The sequence below is a fragment of the Meleagris gallopavo genome, chromosome 29 (genome assembly GCF_905368555.1).
Source record: "Meleagris gallopavo chromosome 29, MGAL_WU_HG_1.1, whole genome shotgun sequence".
NCBI lineage: Eukaryota > Metazoa > Chordata > Aves > Galliformes > Phasianidae > Meleagris > Meleagris gallopavo.
The window spans coordinates 2,257,729-2,277,143 of NC_139432.1; the positions used below are offsets into that span (position 1 = coordinate 2,257,729).

At 48.9% G+C, this 19,415-nt stretch overlaps 1 protein-coding gene across 15 annotated transcripts in view; it reads left to right on the forward strand.

Annotated features, from left to right (window-relative positions):
• Nucleotides 1–19,415, forward strand: part of TANC2 (tetratricopeptide repeat, ankyrin repeat and coiled-coil containing 2) — a 181,183-nt gene that overhangs the window by 97,769 nt on the left and 63,999 nt on the right. For all 15 annotated transcript variants that reach the window (XM_085211218.1, XM_085211226.1, XM_085211229.1 and 12 more), the window contains 2 exons: nucleotides 3,528–3,714; nucleotides 13,429–13,692. In XM_085211218.1, the coding sequence (XP_085067344.1) occupies nucleotides 3,528–3,714; nucleotides 13,429–13,692 (451 nt within the window). The remainder of the gene's footprint in view (nucleotides 1–3,527; nucleotides 3,715–13,428; nucleotides 13,693–19,415) is intronic.

The window sequence follows — 19,415 nt, forward strand, 5'->3', positions numbered from 1 at the left end:
CCTCCAGCAATGGGGCACCCACAGCTCTGGGCAGTTCCAAGGCCTCGCTGCCTCTGGATAACAGATTTGCCCCTCACATCTGACCTGAATCTCCCTTCTTTTAGTTTAAGGCTGTTCACCTCTTGTCCCATCGCTCTCTGCCCCATGAAAGTCTCTCTGCTCCTTTAAGCTCCGTTCCAACACTGGAAGGTGCTCGGTGGTTCTGTTGGTTCCCAGCAGAATGCAGGATGAGAGGTGGTGGTTATTTCCTCATTACGTGACGGCTGAGTGTCTCCTGATGACGAAATGATTGCTGTGAGGTAGAAGGCTGGATCTCCTCGTTCAGCAGTGAATCACTGCTGTGCATTCCAGGGATCAGCTGCCACCGTGTGAAGCAGCTCCTCTTGCTTTTCTGTGTCTGCAAATGTGGGTGTGGGCAGCATTTCTAATCAGAGTACAATGATCAAAATAATATGTCCTTCTCACATGCAGTATTTCAAAAGCATTCTAGCACTGTTGCACGAAGGCTGGCTGTCTCTCCAGGAAGGATAGGTAGCTGGTAGTGGTGTTATTTTACATGTGGTCACGGATTTTGCTTTTTGTTGGCCTAACAAGATGGTTTCATGCTTGAAAACAGGTATAGAAAGCAAACGGTACAATCTCTGTTGTGATTGAGCTTGCTGCATCTTCTCTGGCTGCTGGAAAGGGAAGGAGCACAAGGTCGGGGTCTTGGCTGCAGTGTAGGGTTGGCAGAACCTGCTTGAGTTTCTTCATCCTGGTGTTCAGCCCTGGGGCTTTGCCCAATGCCATCAGTGCTGATGAAATGAGGACAAAGCTGGGAGACATCCTGCTGTTGGTTTTGAATATTTTGTCTTAAGCTAAGAGAAGATCGAGCCAGCAGGTAACAGAGCAGCATGAGACTCACAAGCTCAGCTTTAACTCTTCTGTTCTTTTAACAATCATTGCATGACTCTGCAGGATTCTGTCTCTGCTTTAGATACCAACACAGCACAATTCCAGAGACCAGGCTCACATTGCTGACTTCCCTAGGAGAGTCTATAAGAAAGAGCAGCCAGGAATGGCACTGGGCATTCATGTGGCCCTGTTGGCATCCACAGAGCTCCGTCCCAAAGTGCCCCTGGAAGGGGATGGCACAGCACCCAGCATTGCTCCAAGTGCTCCGCTGGGCAGCTGGGCTCCCTCAGCCCCACTCCATAGGCACAGCCGATGGGTTTGGGTCTTCCATCTCCTCCTCAACCTGAAGGGCTGATAGATGGATCCCAACAGATGTGTTTTTGGAAAAGCTTGGCCTTTAACACATTCGTGAGGTTTTTAATTATTTCATTCAGCTTTTTGGTTGATGTGAGATGTGATGGATTTGGAAGGTGCTCTATCATTGTGCCAGAGAATGGGCTTTAGAGGCACCTGGTGGAGCGGGGTGCTCCAGAGCCAAGCACTCTGCTTCAAATGATTTCTTTTGTTGCTGCCTTTGGACAAAAATTAAAATCCCATCTTCTCTTTCAAGTAGAAATATCTAAAGAGAAGCAGCAGAGGGTTGTCCTGTAAATAGATGGGTATCTTGGTCTGCGTGCTAATTTTTGCATTAAAAGATATTTCACAAGGCCCTTGAGAGCCATTCGTAGCTGGAGAAGAGAGAATGGTTCCTCCACGAGCACATAAATTCCTTTATTTCTTGCTGGGTCTGGGGCTCAGGACTCGGCTGTTTGGGGTCTGGGGCTCCGTGGGTTGAGAACCTCTTGGGCTCTCCTTCCCAAAGTGATTCCCTCAGCTCTGCTGCTGAAAGCAGTGCTGAAAATGATGTGATAGGAAATTCAGGTGCAAAGATTAATGCTTCCAGCGCTGAGCAGATGAGGGGGCAGAGGTGCTCTTACTGTTGCTGCCCCATCAGCGCATCCCATTCCCATCCAGCTGCCTGGTTCTGAGTGCACTGAAGGATGCAGTCCCTAATGCAGGTTGCTGTGGAACGGCGTGCTGGATGGAAGGACTCTTCCTTAATCACGCTCTCCTTAATGAGAGATCACAAACGTCAAAGAATTAATCCTTTCTCTCTGACTTTTTGGGGAGCTGTTTTTGAACCGGAGCCGCCGGAGCGGCACAAATGTGGGACTGTGACAGAGGAGTTTAATTCTGTGAAGCTTAGTGAGGATGTGACAGATGAAACAGCAGCAATCGTATTAATACAGAACGTTCTGTCAGTGGGAATGGATGCTTAAAGCGAGCGCAGAGGAAGGTTCTTTTATACAGATTTACAGAAATAAAACATCAGTCACTGCCGAGCCGTGGCTGCGTTACGGAGCTGCTTCCTTCTGCACGGAGCTCAGTCTGCAGAGCTGCATCAGTGGGGCCACAAATAGAAGAATTGGTAAGGACATCACTTCTGGCATTCCATCAGACAGCGATGCTATCGGCCGGCGGAGGACTGAGCTTTAATTTCAGTGTTTTAAGGTTGGCAGATCGTTCTGCTGACCCTCAGATAAGCTGAGATTTCGGTATAGCAGTTGAGATGAAGGCTCAGCACAGCCTTGCCGTGCACAGCTCGGAGCTGCAGCAGTTCTGAGTGCTCTGACAGCTCGCTGGGGCTGGGCTGCTTGGGGGGCTGCCCCACAGCCCGCTCCCACCCCACAAGGACCCCTTTGGTTGGGGGAGCACAGAGCTTGGCAGCCTGCTTTTGGATCCCTGTTCTGCTTGCTGAAGTCCTTTGTAATTTTTGAGCTTAAAGTAGAACAACGAGAAGGAAGAAACCAATCTGACTTCAAACGCAGTGAGCACGGTGCTGTCTGTGGGCAGTCTGGGTTCAAATAGCATGAATGTGGGAATGCAAATCTCTGGGATTATTAGGCAAGTATTCACCCAGCATACAAGAAATCTCAATTAAGGAAATCCCACATTGGCAGTTAACTTCAGCTGCTCCTTCCTTGGGGGCAGGACCACTCTGCAACAGCAAAAACAGGCAGGCAGGGTGGGCTCACCCAGTGTCAGTGTGCCCTGCAGCCACACTTACAGCACAGCTTGTCACCAATGGCACCCAGCAGCAATTCTGTTTTCTTAATAAACTCATCTCGGTGCACAGCATCAGATCTATAAACTCTCAGGATTTTTTTGCACGCAGTTTTTTTGCAGATAACTTTTAGAACAGCAGGCTTTTTGTGCTGCTTCATTTCTCCTTGTCTTCTGTCCATGGAAAGTCACCCTCCCAGTGCTGGGATATTTTAGGAACCCTCTATAATGGGGAAGGCAGCACGTCCATGGCTGACTCTACCCAGATTGAGTCCCTCTGAGCAGAGCTGTGAGACCGCTGTCGGTTTTCCTGAAGATAGGAAACATTTACAAGGCAAAAGGAAAAAATTGCAGTCCCGCTGGGATTTCTGAGCAGATGTAAATGGCACGGAGGTCTTGGCAGGATTTCCTGAGTTTGCTTTGTCTCGCTGTTAGTCAAGGTGAGCTCATCACCATTAGCAGAGCGCTCGCACCCTTCCATAGCGGCGCACAGAGCCGCCCTTTGCTGACTGCACCTTCCCTCTTTGCAGAGCTCGGCAGTGACGCAGCGCATCAGCCCCTGCTCCACACTGACCAGCAGCACGGCCTCACCGCCCGCCAGCAGCCCCTGCTCCACCCTGCCACCCGTCAGCACCAACGTCCCTGCCAAGGACTGCAGCTACGGGGCCGTCACCAGCCCCACGTCCACGCTGGAGAGCAGAGACAGCGGCATCATAGGTGAGCAGGGCTGCGTGCCCTCCTGCTCTCCTCCTCCAAGCTTTGTTTTGAGCAGCGTGTGCACACCTTTGGCGATGGGTGGGAGGTGTGAACCGCGGTCACCTTCCATCACTGGTAAACTGATGTGGAGATGGTGGGAGTCGCCATAGTTGAGGTTGGTGAAGTGGAAATCGTTTGGTGCAAAGTTCTGGGGAGTGTTTAAGTGGTAGAAGGCAAAGAGTGCGGCTGTTCGTTCTCTGTCTTTTCTCCTGTCTTCCTCCCTCATTCTCCACATATTTGCTTCCTGCCATCTTTCTTCCCAGCGTTTTTCCCTCTCCTGTAATTCTTATGAGGTTATTTCTCATACCAATATTTCCCTTTGTTTGCCATCGTCTCCCTCCTGCTGTCTGTGCAGATGCTCCTAAGAGTCATAGAATGGCTTGGCTTGGAAGGGACCTCAAGGATCATGAGGCTCCAACCTACACATTTCATACCAGCCCAGGCTGCCGAGGGCCCCATCCAACCTGGCCTTGAACACCTCCAGGGATGGACGGGGATCCACAGCCTCTCTGGGCAGCTGTTCCAGCACCTCCCCACTCTCATAGCAACGAACTTCCCCCTAACATCCAACCTCAGTCTCCCCTCCCTCAACTTCAAACCATTTCCCCTTGTCCTGCTGTTATCTACCTTTCAAAGAGTTGATTCCCCTCCTGTCTGTAGGCCCCCTTTAGGTACTGAAGGCTGCAATGAGGTCACCCCGCAGCTTCTCTTCTCCAGGCTGAACAAGTCCAGCTCCCTCAGCCTGTCTTTGTAGTGGAGGTGCTGCAGCCCCCTGATCATCTTTGTGGCTCCTCTGGACCCTCTCCAACAGCTCCCTGTCTTTCTTGTATTGGGAGCCCCTCACCTGAACCCTCATTTGGAGAGGGCTGAGCTTCCAGGTCCCATAACTCAGCTGGGGTGGGCAATGCCAGGTGGGAGCTGCCATCCTCCCCTGCTCCCCCAGGTGATACGAGAACCTTCTGCTTTCTTCAGCATTTTCCTTCCTCTCTGCTATTCAGTCCCTACCCACTCTTTTCCAGTGTTAAAAAGAATGGATGGAGATCCCACCTTTGTAGCTCAAATACTGTCAGATTTTTTGTAGAATTATTCAGTGAGAAGAAGGAGACGGGGAAAAATGTTCTTATTTGCAGCTTCTAGAGTAGCCCTGTTGAACTCCTAATTGTAGAGGACAAATGGGAATGCCTTCTGATTCTTCCTGGTCTCTGATTCTTCCTGGTCTCCAATTCTTCCCCGTTGCTGGTGTGGAGAATCTTGAGAAAATAACCCACGCAGATTAATGTGTACTCAGCAGATGTGAAGGTGCAATAGGAGAGAAGTGATGGTCCAAGCATGGTTATCCTTCCCTCTGTTTGTGTTGAGTATTTCTCCAGCTAAGACAACTTCACTTTGCCAGCAGGTGACATAGTGCTGATGGGAGAAAAAACAGAGAAGGAAGGTGGTTCGTTGGGAGAGATTGGTTGTGCTGGTGATCGATATTTTGCTCGACTGATGGGGAAACCTGGGCTCAGTTCATGTGCTCTGTGCCATAGAACAGCCCTTCTGTCTGCGTGATGTTAAAACACAAAACCAAGAGCCATAGGGAGCTGCATAGCAAACGGGGCTGCTGGCTTCTGATGCTCCAAAGTGTCGCGGGGGGTGGCTGCTGTGGGGGATGGCTGTGCCATCTGCCCAGGTGAGGGGCATGGGAGGTGCAGGTGGTCCCGGCAGCACATCTGGGAGGCTGGGAGTGTCAGCACACCGCTGGTGGGATGGGATGCTGGAGCTGCTGTTTCTGTCATGCCCCCCATCCCATTCTGTGATCATTTCTTAAAGTCAGAACACAATGTTGTTCACCTCTCACATGGAAGGTTCTCTTGGAAATATTTCTTTCAGGAGCTTAGACTTTTTTTCCCCATGGAAAAAGTGGAAAGTGAAAGAAAGTGGCTTATCCCAAGGTTATGGTAACGTATCCCAGATGGAGAACTCATGTAAAAGCACATTCATATGGTGCAGGGGAAGGCTTTCAGAAAGCAGTGCTTCCCACTTCTGTTAGCACTCAGAGGCACAAAACAGCTTCTGCCTCCCTCCCTTGCCCCTCTTCCCTTTGACCATAACGTTTTCAACACCGTCTCATTCTGCCCTTCAACAGAAGCTATGCAGCCATAACACACTGCAGGAGTACAATCTTCTCCAGCAGCAAAAGAAGTGGGAATTTTTGCAGCCAAATCTTTCTGCTTCTGCCGTCCTCTGCAAGGCACAGTGCAGCACGAGCAGAGGGATGGTTGTGCATTTGTGCCATCGTCGCACCGGTTGGATGTGAGCTGTGCTCTGGTTCTGTAAGGTGCTCTCTGTATGCAATGGTTCTCCAGAATTATTTCCAGGGGAATGGTCCATATGTGCAGCACACAGACAGCTGTGCTCTCCTGTTTAGAGCAGCACCAGCTCCTTTGTTTCTGGAGGGTCAGGGATCAGGTTTCCTTCTGCTGCATTCCTCCTTTATTGGATGCAGAGCCCCTTGGTGCATTTCCCTTGCTTGTGTTTGCTCTGTGTGAAGAGAACCACAGTGATGGCCTTTGCCCTGAGCGTCCATAATGACACTTGGAAGTGTAAATCCATGGAGATTTCCATCTCAAAGTGCTGCCTGCAGCGCTGGTGTAGAAAAAGAGTGAGCATTTGTGGAGGTGTTGTGTGATTCCCAGTCGTGGTCACCCTCCTGCACCTCCCAGATAGCTGATGGCACTGCTGCCCCCGTGCACCTCCACAAAGTCTCCATAGAACCTCCCAAAATGATGTTATGGGAGAAAGCTGTTGCAGAACTGTTGGGTTTTCTTCGTCTTGGAAGCTCAGCCTCAGGTTAGGAGTGCAGGGCAGGAGCAGCGCAGTGGTGGCACTGCAGCTGAAGGAAGGGCTGATGTTTGGGGGGTTATCTGCTCCATCTTTTATAGCTGCCACTGAAAGCTGTCATAAATGTATGTGTTTGCTTGCAGAACAAGGATAGGGGGGAGGAGGGAGGAGGAGGGAGCTGACGGGAGCCCGGAGCCAGTCAGCCTTCTCCTGGAAGCTGCTAAATCCTTTCAGTGCAGCAGAGCGGCTGCTGGGAGTGCTGACCTGGCTGTAACCTCTGAAGAGCTTCCCAGGGTTGTTGGCTCTCTCAGCACAGAGGCAGCCAACTGCTGATGTTCAGAATCTGCTACTGGAAAGAAAAGTGTTCACAGAACCCCGTGCTCCTCCACTGGACTTCAGTGCTGCTGGGTGCTGTGCATCCCAGCAGAAATGCACTTCTGATGCACGGCTGAATGCAGAACGTCTCTGACATCGCCATGCAAGGCTGTGCTCTTGCCAGCACATAAAGAGTCATAGAATGGCCTGAGTTGCAAAGGCCCACAGTGCTCATCTGGTTCCAACCCCCTGCTGTGTGCAGGTCACCAACCAGCAGCCCAGGCTGCCCAGAGCCACATCCAGCCTGGCCTTGAATGCCTGCAGGGATGGGGCATCCACAACCTCCTTGGGCAACCTGTTCCAGTGCCTCACCACCCTCTGGGTGAGAAATGAAGTCCTGTGCTGCTCTGCAGTGTTTACTGAGGGGACCATTTGGAGCAAGAAGATGTTTATGATACTGAAGCAGCTGAAAGCAAAGGCAGTGAGCTGGGTAGGTCCTCCTGCACCACTGCTGCCGTGGTGTAGGTGGGTTTCATCCCATGCACACTAATTGGTTTCTCTTAGGTTTTGTGTGCTTGACAATGAAGGCTGACTTCTGAGCTGTCACGAAGTCGCTGCTTCCTACATATGTGTCTGTGGGTGAAAAATGGATTTGTGAATAAATTGGTCCGGGCTGCATGCTAAGCAGAAGAGATGCTGCTGGCAGGAAACCAAGATGGATTTCTTTACAGGTTTGTGTTTGGAGAAGGGAGCAAAGAGCAGCTCACAGGTCCCTTCAAGATGGATTTTACTCTGGTTAGATATTCTTGTGACCCTACAGCTGTTGAGTTCGAGTTCTGACATTCTCATCAGTATCATGAAGCGGTTGGTTAATAATGAATAAGGTTTCTAAGAACTACAGATTTTTCAGGCTGCCCATCCGTGCTGATGCCCCAGAGGAGGACCTCCCTGAAAAATGTTGGATATTGATGAGCTCTGCTCAGTAACGCATCTGCATCTTGCAGTGGTGGGATAACGGGGCAGGAGGAGGAAGGAGAAGTGATTTATCAGACATCTCAAGTGTTGGGCATCATCAGGGGGAGCGTTGCATCTCAATGGCATCGAGTGCTGTAGGAACCATTCCTGGATCCTGATCCCACTGTGGCTCTGTTTCCTTAAATTGGACAAACTGAGCAAAAGGAAGGCTGTATTGGCACTCGTGGTTCATGCTCAGTGTGAAGAGTGAGAAACCCAAACAGCAACCATGTCGTGGAATGGCATTGCTGCCTTCCCTGGTTACGTCTCTGGGTTGGCTGCTGAAGTGGACCCTGCTTGGATAATGGGCTGGCAGAGGTGTGTGCCATGATTTTGGGGAAAAATGGGAGAAAGAGAGTGCTGGAGCTAGTAAAGCAAAAGTAAGTGGCACAGAAGATGTGTTGTGTTGAAACTGAAATCTGCTTGGTTTACAGTCCAGGCTGGTAGAGGGAGAACACGGAGTGAAGGGTTGAAGGATTTGTGGAATTATTGGAAGAAAGAAACTGAAAGCACTGATGAGAAGACAGCTAGAGGGAAGTTCAGTGCTGTCAGCTCCCAAGGTGTTATTTTGGATTTGGATTTGGGACAGAGGGGTTGGAAGCATTGGCTGCTGATGGCTTGAGATCTGGTGGGGCTCTCCATTCTTATTATAAGAGCAGCAGGAGTTTAACCTTTGTGGTTATGAAGAAAAACTCAACAACAGCCTGAAGTGAGTTAGAACCAAGCATAGAATCATGGAATGGCAGAATCATGGAATGGGTTGGGTTGGAAGGGACCTCAAGGGTCATCGCACTCCAACCTCTTTGCCTCAGCCAACTGACTTGGTGTATAATAACTCCCCTCCACATGCCTCCTTTTTGCTCTCTTGTTTAAATCTTACAACTTTAAAGCCAGTTTCAAGGCCATTAGGATCCTGAAAGAGCCCCTCATCTGTCATTGTGCATTCCTATCACAGAGGTTCTCCTCCAGCTGTCTTTAGAATCACAGAACCATCACCAAGGTTGGAATAGAGCTCTAAGATCAGCCGGTCCAGCCATCCTACTTGTGTGGTTTTATAACAGGGATGTGTTCAAATAATTGTATTTTGGGACACGTTTCCTTGTTTAACACGTATTGTGCTTTGGAAGATCAGAACTGCTGCCCGTAGATTGGATTTGGAGCCTTTATAACAGATCTCTTTGATGTTTACTGTGCTTAAAACACTCATCACCACGTTTCCCCAAACAAGAGCCTGCAGTAGAAGAGCTGTGCTGCTCTGTGCTGTTTGCAGTGCTGCTCTGTGCTGTTTGCAGTGCTGCTGCTCTGCTGCAGTTCTGCTCTGCACAGCACACAGCTCTGAGCCCCGTCTGCCTCGCAGGCATTCCTGCTGTTCCTCGTCCTGCTTGCCAGGGAATTCAGATTTAGAACCAAAAGAATACAGGGTCAGCATGATGCTATGGCCAAGGTATTTTTCATTACGTTCCGAGAGCTTTGTGTGCTCCCTGTGATTGATGGTAGCTTCAGGCTTGAAGCAGAGATGAGTTTACCTGCTTAATCTCTGTTGTTTTTAATAGGATTGGCGATGTGACTTAAAGCAGTGCTTGTTTTTCCCCTCTGTGTGAGACCACTGCTGTAAGAGAAGTGAAGCAGACGAGGAGCAGGCTGGGGTTTGACCTCCAGCTTCAAGCAGGGCTGAGGGGTCCAGTCTGTGTCCACTCCTTCGTTTTAGCTTGGATATCTCCAACGTGACATGGCAAGTTGTATCTATACTTGTGGCATATTGCCCAGGGAGGTGGTGGAGTCTCCTTCCGTGGATATTCCAGACCCATCTGACATTGACCTGCATGTCCTATTGTAGGGAACTGCTTTATGGGGATTGGACACAATGGTCTCTGGAGGTCCCTTCCAACCCCTGCAGTTCTGTGATTCTGTGACATAAAGTTCTTCATCCATAGATTTCAGTTCGGGTCTTGAACTGCAGATTCCTGCCACGTGAAATAAATCTGGTGCAGGATCCAAGGGCTGGAAGTGGTTGTGCAGCTCTCTGTGCATGGGATGGGAGTGAAACGAGGTGAACCTGCAGTGTTTGCACAAGAGTTTCTCCTACGCAATGTTTGAAGCTCACTGCTCTGCTGCAGTTAAGTTTTTAATGCAACAAAATCTCTATTTGCTTCTTGAGGTTTATCCTTAATTTCTATCTATAATTAATATTGTAGCTGCTGCTTGTCGTTAAATGGTAACCATAGAAAACTGCTTTTTCCTGCTGTTCCATCTGCACTGTGAGCAGAAAGGTGATGTTTTCCAGGCATGATTTTTGCCTCGTGAGAATTGTATGGGATGGCAAAAATCCCTTTGTGTTGTGACTGGAGACAAATGCAGCTCTTGTGCTGCAGGGTGCAGACTGGCTTGCAGATACAGGAGAAATAATGCTTATTTCCTGTAAATATGTGATATTTCTTAGCAAAGTGCAGCACTGACTGCAGTGGCATCGAGGATGCTGTCATGGATGAGCTCCTGCTTGGATAAGCAGTCTTGAAAAAGACCTCTCAGATCCCCAAGTCCAACCTCACCCCATCCCACCATGCCCATCGCCAGGTCCCCAAGTGCCACATCCCCACATTCTGGAATACCTGCAGGGATGGGGATTCCCACACCTCCCTGGGCAGCCCATACCAATGCATCACCACTCCTTTGGAGATGGAGAAATGCTTGCTGACATCCAACCTGACTCTGCCCTGATGAAAAGTGAGGCCATCACCTCGTTGTATCATTAGTTGCTTGGGAGAAGATGCCAACCCCAAAAAGAAGAGACCAACCCTGTAGGGATGCCTCCCCTCCTGCCATCCCCACACTGGGCTTCACAGCGCCCAGCTGCTGCCTGTGGGGCTGGAACCTTGTGGCAGGGTCTGCACAGAGATAAATTCCTCAGTCCTGCCATCACAGGGCCTTTGTGCTCCTTAAAGGGCTGCACAGCTCTCAGATGCTTTAGATGCCTCAAATTCTGTCTGTGCTCGTATGAAATATGATGTAGATTGGCCACCAGCTAACACACTGAAGATCTCTATGTATGTGCATCTATGTTTGTCTGCACATGGCATTAGTGCAGTGCTGTTGGGAAGCACAGCCTGCCAGGTCCCGTGCTTTCAGCACATGACTCCAGAGCTGCTGTGCCCCCTGCCTCCATCCCTCCTGTGCTCCCCAACCACAGCCATGCATGCATAGCTGCAGCCCACCAGCTCCACTGGATCAGCCCAGAACTGCAGCATTCTGCCTTTTTTGTACCCAGGTTGTGCTTTTCGGATGGATTCAGCAATGGGAAGAGCACAAAGTGCTGTTCTGTGTGTACAGCCCTGCAGCCCTTCCAGCCATGCTCCAGCACATCCCATAACCCAGTGCAGGGCTATCGCCTGGGGAAGGCTCAGCCCAGGGAGATCTGCTCTCAGCAGATTGTCCCAGGTGAACATTCCTGCTCTGATGTGTCTGAGGTCATCAGTTTATCTTTCCCAAATCTAGAGCATGCCATCTGGTTTTGTATCCGCTTTAAAGATGGTAAGAGATTTTTCAACAACCAAGAATTGTTGATTTCCTTTATAACCTTTGCATTGAGGAAAGGTTTCCTCTTTTGTCTCCATCAGTGTGACAGCCACTGTGTGCTTTGATTTGCACCTCAAGGGTGCGAGGACTTCAGGTGTGGGGTTCTCATGGGTGCTGCTTCAGCCCCTTTGGCACTGGCACAATTCAGTGCAGCTCAGGATTGTGGGCTGTTGGGATTCTTTGTCATTAGGGCTCGTTTTCACAGCCCATCACTGCTCGTGTCACAGTCATGAATCACAGAGCCATGAAATCTCAGAGGGTTGGCCCCAAATGTGTGCTGGAATGATCCACCCTGCATCAGAGCGGTGTGAGCATCAGCAGAAGTTTGGAACCTGTGTTTCATTTCTCAAAGTTATGGTGGAGCACAGCACAGTGCAGTGTTAAAGAAGCAAAACTCTTAAGTTATAACTCTTAGGAGTCATATTTTGCTCGAGAGAAGAGGTAAGAAAGGTGATGGTTGGGCATAGAGCCTGCCATCTGTGCTCGAAAAAGTTAACTTTGACCCATAGTTATTTTGTTTTTTACCCTCAGTTTGGTGTATTGAAGATCTTAGCTGCTGGCGTTTCTCTGCTAAGGTTAATGAGAAATGATTAATGAGAAATAGGCTGAGGTTTCTGAAACAAGTGTTCTGTGGGACGTATTGTGCTCAGCACTGCAGCCCTGGCTGTTCCAGTGGAAGTTTTATCCTAAAAAATGTATTTATCAGTGTTGGCAGCCAAAGAAACCTATAAGCACCTCTCTTGGTTTTATCGTAGCTTCTCCCATTGAAATGTTTACCTGACAGAAGTGGGTGTCTCAGTGCCAACAAGCAGATGTGGTTCTCATCAGCTGCATGCATTGGTTTCAGATCTCAGAATATGTTACAAAGAGCTGAATTTTGGGACACCTGCGGGGTACGCAGTCGTTGAGCTGGCAGCATGGATGGCAAGCACAGTGCCCAGAGAGAAAAGATAAGAAAGGTGAAGGTTGGAGGCTACACCAACTCCATTGGGATGGATGTGGAGTGGACGTTTCTTTTACGTCTTTGTGTTTTTGGATGATGAGTTGGTGGCTTTACATGGCAGTGGTTGATGTCTCAGTGTAAAGCTCAGCATGGGGATGGGTGGTAATGGGGGAGTGCAGCTCCAAGAGGGACGGTGGTGGGGTGTGCACTACCAGCATGAGGCCACAGAGCCACACCATTGTGCCCAGGGACAGAAATTAGCAGAGAGTTTGGCCTTGGCTTGGTATTTACCATGGACTAAGTGAAAGTGATGCATTTCAGGGGATTTAGGAGATAAATATCTCCAAGTCCATCTATTCACACACCCAGGGCTTAGGAAGAGTTGCAATAAAGTTGATTGTTGGGTTGAATGGTGAATTATGTGTTAATATATCAGCAGCCCTGCTGTTGGGAACCGGGCAGTGCAAGGGGAAACGGATGGATATTGCACAGAAAGCATCCCAAAACCAGCACAAATCAAAGCATTGAGGTCAGGTTCTGAGCTGAACTCAGCCAGAGGAGCAGTTGTTGGTGTGAGGCAGGTGGGGGTTCCGTCTGTGTGGCAACTCATTGTCAGACAGTCTTTATAAATCATATTTTGTAAGGTGATACATCTCTGAGAGCAACGTCTGGGAAGGTTCTGGCTGCGATGCGAATTCAGAGGTAGGAGCAGCGCTGCTAATGGATCATCCTTAATTGTTTCTGGGGTTGTGTACTCTTAACGCAGCGTTGCACATCATTTTTAATACTGTCTGTAATTACAAATGGCTTCTATCAGTGTGAGCCTGAACGTTCTTGCAGGAGCAGTGTCATTAAATGCAATTTCATCTCTGATTGATGTGGATGTGGAACACAACGATGAGTGTGGTTTTTTGGCTGCGGCGCTGCACGGCGCCGTGCACAGCAGTGTGTGTGTGCAAGCACTTCTTCCTCCCCTGCTCATTTTCTTTGTGATTCCTTCCTTCAAGCCACTTTGACGAGCTACTCCGAGAACGTGGAGCGCACAAAGTATGGAGGGGAAGGCAGCAAGGAGATGGGCTCGGGAGGCAACCTGAAGCCCTGGCAGTCCCAGAAGTCCAGCATGGACTCGTGCCTGTATCGTGTGGATGAGAACATGACAGCCTCAACCTACAGCCTGAACAAGATCCCGGAGAGGAACCTGGAGACCGTCCTGTCCCAGTCAGTGCAGTCCATCCCGCTGTACCTCATGCCACGGCCCAACTCGGTCGCAGGTAAGAGCATGATGCTTTTGCCTTCGGGTTGGATGGTTGTTCAAGGTGCAGCCCTTTCATGTCACAGCCCTTGTCCTGTGTTCCTTTCTGTAATCATCATCGTTTAGTGGGACAAAAACTGTCTTCTCACGCGCTACAGTACTTCTAAATGGAAAACTCTGGTGGGGAGAACTGTTTCTGTTGTTGTTTAATGGCTATTTTGGCCATCTGTGATGTCGTTTTTACAAAGCTGTACAGCTGTAAGACTATTGGCAAGGAGTTGTAAAAAAGCAAAATGTATTTCCTTCCTGCCTTGCAATACAAATATGCAGTATTTCAAGCGTGAGGTCGATTCCACATCTGCCACTTCTTGTCTTCCAAAGGGAAAAGCCAAACGCCCAAATTTCCCTGCTGATGCTCAGAGCCTCACAGTGAAGCCAATTAGGATAAGCTATCTACAGAATAATTGGTGTGGATCCCACCTCTCTCAGTGGGACTTCACCCTGGCTGCCTTAGCACACACATGTGCATGCACTGCTTCCCCTGGAGTAGCACCTGAGCTCGGCCAACAACCAGACTTCTTTTGTTCTGGCACTGCATCTGAACTCTCATCATTGAATTTCAGATGCACTGTTGGAAAGGTTCTTAAATGATGTAGCAATAGCTTAGTGGTGTCTGAACACTGCTGAGGTCAGCTCTCAAGTTGGTACCAGAACAGCAGCAAGAGAGAGGATTAGAAATGCTGAAGCTGTACTGAAAAGCTTCTTGTTTGGAATTATTCTTTCTTGCATTACTGCTGTGTGTTTTTTGCTTTCTGGGTAACTTTTCTGGGATTGCAGATGGGTGATCCTTATGGGTCCCTTCTGACTTGGGAGATCCTGTGACAGTCCTGTGATGATGTTGAGATGTCTGTCTCCATAGACACGTGGAAGGTTGGGCCTTGGTCTGTGTGCAGACCAGAATCTGTTCTGGGATAATGTCTGTTAAAGCAGCAGTGCTTCTCCACCCAGGCTGCATTGCATAACTGGATTACATTGCCTCTTAAATCCCACTCCAGACAGTCAGAGGCCCAAAAGCAATATAGGAATGAGTTTGTCCTCAATGCTAGAATACAGAGTGTGATGGTACAGCATCTGTCACGCACTCACATCTGAGAGACTAAAAGCATGGAAACAAGTGATGGGAACAAGAAGAACTCAGGCTGCAAAGCCTCATCACATTGGATTGGGGTTCATTTCTTGTGGGTGAGCCCTAACCAACACCACCATCACAGGAGTGCAGGGCTGCTCACTGCACTCATAAACACCTTGGAGTGGTTGGGTTGCCTGTGGGGGGGGGTTGGAGGTGGAGGTGAAACCATCCAGCAGAGCTGGGGAGCACCTCTTCCTTCTGTGTTCTGGTGCTCTGTAATGTTCAACTAACACACGTGTTCCAGGATAAAGTGGAGTGGGAATAACGATGGAAAAGAAGGTTCAGATGAACCTTTTGGTCTTTTAAGGTCAGGGGTGTTTTTTCCTACAAGTCCATGCACTGCAGTGTTACATTTTCTAGCTGTTATATGAGTGATGGGAGAGGGAACCCAGCTCGGAGCTGCATGTTTGGCTGCAGCCTATCTGCAAAGCATGCTGCTGTCCAAAGGCAGTGCTGCCTGCAAGCCACCTCCTTGCACCAGCATTGCACACTTTGCAGCCAGCTGGTAAACCAGACCGGTGTGCTAATTGGGCTGGAAATTAACCCTGCAGGTGTTCATCTCGAGGCACAGGTTGGTGAGCATGGAGCAGGGCACGTGGCCATGCTGTCTTTTAGCAGTGTTCCACGTTTGAAGCCAACCACACCTCTGCTAACACCTTTGCTGTTCTTGGCTCTTTTTTGGTTCTGTTTTGTAATGCTGCTGAATGAGTGCACATGCAGTCTGTTTACACACAGTCTGTTCTAGGGATGCAGTGCATGGCAGCACTTACACCTTGTGGCTTTGTAATGTATGATTTTTTTAAATTTTCTTTTGAAGTTGTCCTTGCATAGCCTCCAGGGTGGCACCAGGCTGTTTTTACACCAGACTCACAATCCATGCTATGCAGTGCATCTCTTTGGTCACCTCCAGCCCACGAACTGCAGCCATGCTCCCAACACCTGTCTATCCAGCCTTGCATAAAACATCTTCTGAAGCAATTAAAAATAGTTTGCTGGGAACATTTCTTTTGAAAGACCACTGGAGCACCTTGGAATGCCAACATGGGCTGTGCACTGTGGTGGAGCACTTGGGAGATCACTTGGGTTCATGGCTTAGTGTACCTGTGAGGTGATTTTGTTAAGATGTGGGAACAGTGCAGCTCTTCTCTCTTATGGGTCTGGGGGTGGGAGAAGCCCAGGGCAGCTCTGCAGCCCAGAGGGCTCAGTGCTGGCTGTCTTTGTTTGGTATAGAAAGGTGTTTTTGATTTCCTTAGGGAAGAGTTTCTCATTAAGTTAGCATTTGTCTCCTGCACTCTTCTCCCATGGGTTGCTGGAGATAACATTCCTCCAGCTTCTTTTTGCTCATCTCTCCAAAATTCCAAGGCTGGTTTCGTTCCCTCTGCTGTTTCTGGCTTATACTATTTCTGCCATTTTCTTCACCATCACTTTTATAAAGGAAATTCTTCCTAGGATGCATTCTATTTACTTTTGGATATTGCCACAGCACGGCCCAGGAAATTCCAGATTCCATCCTCTAAGCTGCACAGAAGCAGCTGCAGTGCACTGGCTGTGTGCTGCCATTGGAAACCAAGAGGATAAGGGAATTCCCTCCCCACATTGGTGACACAGAGAGCACTTTTTGGGTGATAACAGCACCTCTCTGGAGTGTGGGCTTCGTGGTACAAAGAGCTTCCTTCACTCTGATGCTCCTGACACCAGTTTTTCGAGCTGTGTGGCATTCACAGAGCATAATTGAGTCATCAGCAGTTCTAAATGAAACCAACCTCAAAGGCAAAGAGAGAAAAAATAAAAGAAGGGAATGGAAAGGAGCAAAGAAGTGGATACAAAGCTGGTCGGGCAATTCCTTCTGATCACAGCAAATCACAGCAGAGGTGGTGGTAATTCCCTGTGTCATTACATTACCTGTTCTACAAAGTGCTCTTTGCTTTTGTGCTGTACCTCTCTGCAGAGATGGAGCGTGCTCTGTTCTACTGTGAGAAACCAGAGCTGCAAGCAGCCAGAGATTGGATCCAAGAAAATCACCTATAAAAGTAATCCCAGGTCTTCCAGCAATTCTTTAAAGCTCAGTTGTACGGCTCAGAGCCATGTGAATGCATTGGCTTTGCTGTTTTACTCTTTTATTGTTCACGGAAACTGAAAGCTGCAACAGTGTTTGCTTTCTTCCTACCGCATCCCAGGCAAACGCATGCAGTAATTCATCTTGCATTCTTCCAACCTGTCTCACAGCAGTCAGCAGGAGGCACTTGGCACTGAGGCTGTGCATTCAGGCCTTTGGATGAACACAAATGCAGGGATGGACCCAGCAATGGCCCCAGGAAGGAGCAGCACAGGAGCTGTGTGTGAACACCTTCTGCTTTGCCCAGAGGAAAGAGAATCGATGCCAACCAGGCACAGAAGGAATTCAGATAAGACCCAAAACATAGCATTACCTAATTGTGCTCGACTCTTCTTTGCTCACTTAGAGCACACGTCCAGCCCAGCACGATGTCATTAAATCTAAATTGTATTTATTAATATGCTGAACTGGGATGCATGGGAGGATCTCACCTTGCAGCGGTGCATTCTGCCCTGAGCAAATTGAGCCCATGTGTTTGGCTGCTGCATCACAGCTCCATGCCAGGGCCTTTTTTTCCATATTCAGAGTTCATTGGGACCTTGGAAGGATTGCAGCAGCAGCACACAGATATCATTTTTGAGGAGGCATTTGTTCCTCCTGTGTGTTCTATCTGCAGTCGCAGTGTCTTGCTGCACAGAATAAACCTCACCATTGAGGGGAAGCTTTTGTGAGTTTAATAGTATATTTTATAAGATCAATTCATCTTGCATAATGTTTGAAGTACCGCAGTGTATTATCAGGAAAAAATGACTTTTATTTCTCTGGCTGGAGGCCTCTTTAATTATTCCTCTGTTCTAAATGGGAAAGGTAAATCTCAGCTGATCATTGGAGATGCTGCAGGGATGCTCTGCGACAGAGCACTGGACGCAGCAGTGCTGGTGTGGGAGCAGAAGGGCAGCTCTGTGCTGCTGGGAGCATCTCCCCATCACAGGAGTTGGAATGTTAGAACCATAGAATCCTTAGAGTTGGAAGGGACCTCTGAAGGCCATCTCTCCCAACTCCCCACAGTGCACAGAGACACCACAGCTCGATCAGGTTGCCCAGAGCCTGGTCCAGACCCAGAAAAAAGGTCTTTTTCAGCAGGGCTACACTCAATTCTTCTGTCCCCCAGCTTGTACTGGTAATGGGGGTTGCCTCGACGCAGGTGCAAGACCTTGCACTTGGATTTGTTGAACCTCATGAGGTTCACCTGGGCCCACTGCTCAGCCTGTCTAGGTCCCTCTGGGTGGCATCCTGTCCCTCTAATGTGTCACTTCACCCCACAGCTTGGGATCGTCAGCAAACTGCTGAGGGTGCACTCAACCTCTGTCAAAGTCACTGATGAAGATATGAAAAAGTATTGGGCCCAGCACTGTGGCCCCTGGGGGCACCACTCATCATCACAGATCTCCATCCACACATGGAGCCATTGACCACCACTCTCTGACTTGATCCTGCTGCCAGTCCACCCATCAAATCCATATCCTTCCAATCGGGAGAGGAGGATGTTGTGGCATACCATATCAAAAGTCTTACTGAAGTCCAGATAGTTGACATCAGTGGCTCTTCCTGTGTCCATCGATGCAGAGACACCATCAGAGAAAGCCACTAGGTTGGTTAAGCAGGATTTGCCCTTGGTGAAGCCATGCTGATTCCCCCATATCAGCTCTCTGCCTTCCACGTGCCTAAGCATCACTCCCAGGAGGATCTGCTCTGTGATCTTCCCCAGCACAGAGGTGAGACTGACAGTCCTGTGAGTCCAGTGTGGTTTGAATGCTCCACATCATGCATGGCATCTATTGGTGCCAAGAACAGATGGGCATTCAACATCCTGTATGGGTACCAACAGGTCTGTGCCATGTGAGCATCACAGTCCCCATCTCTTGGCCACGCAGCGTGGTTAGAGGTAGGATTTTCATGGTGTGCCTATGAGGGTGGAGATTGCAAGTAAAAAAAAATGGGTAGTGATCATATTATAGCATTGATGCTCTGCTCAGGGAGTAATGGGAATTTTCCAAGGGAATGCAAGATGTTTTTTTTTATATTGATGGATAACTGGAAGGAAAATGATTGTTGGGTTTAAGCTGTTATACGAAGTGGCAAAAAGGAATTGTTGAATGGTCAAGGATAAAGAAATGGAGTTACCAGGATGTTGAATGTCTCTGGTTATCTCTGATGATGGTCTGGAGAATTGATTGAGCCCAAAGGGGGCTGAGTGCAGGACATCTCTCTTGGAAGTTATCATCCTGGGAATCTCCCAGTCTCACCTAATTTTTGGCCGCAGCAAGATCTTGGAAAGATCCGTGCAGGTCCATTAGGTGCCAGGTGGAAGGAATGCTCCTCTTCATTCCAAAATTCTCTGCTTTGTGAAGTTGATGCATCCCATGCTGTGGGACCAGAGGAAGGACCCAGCGCTGTGTGAGCAGAGCTCTGCCCAAATATTTACTCATTTCACAGC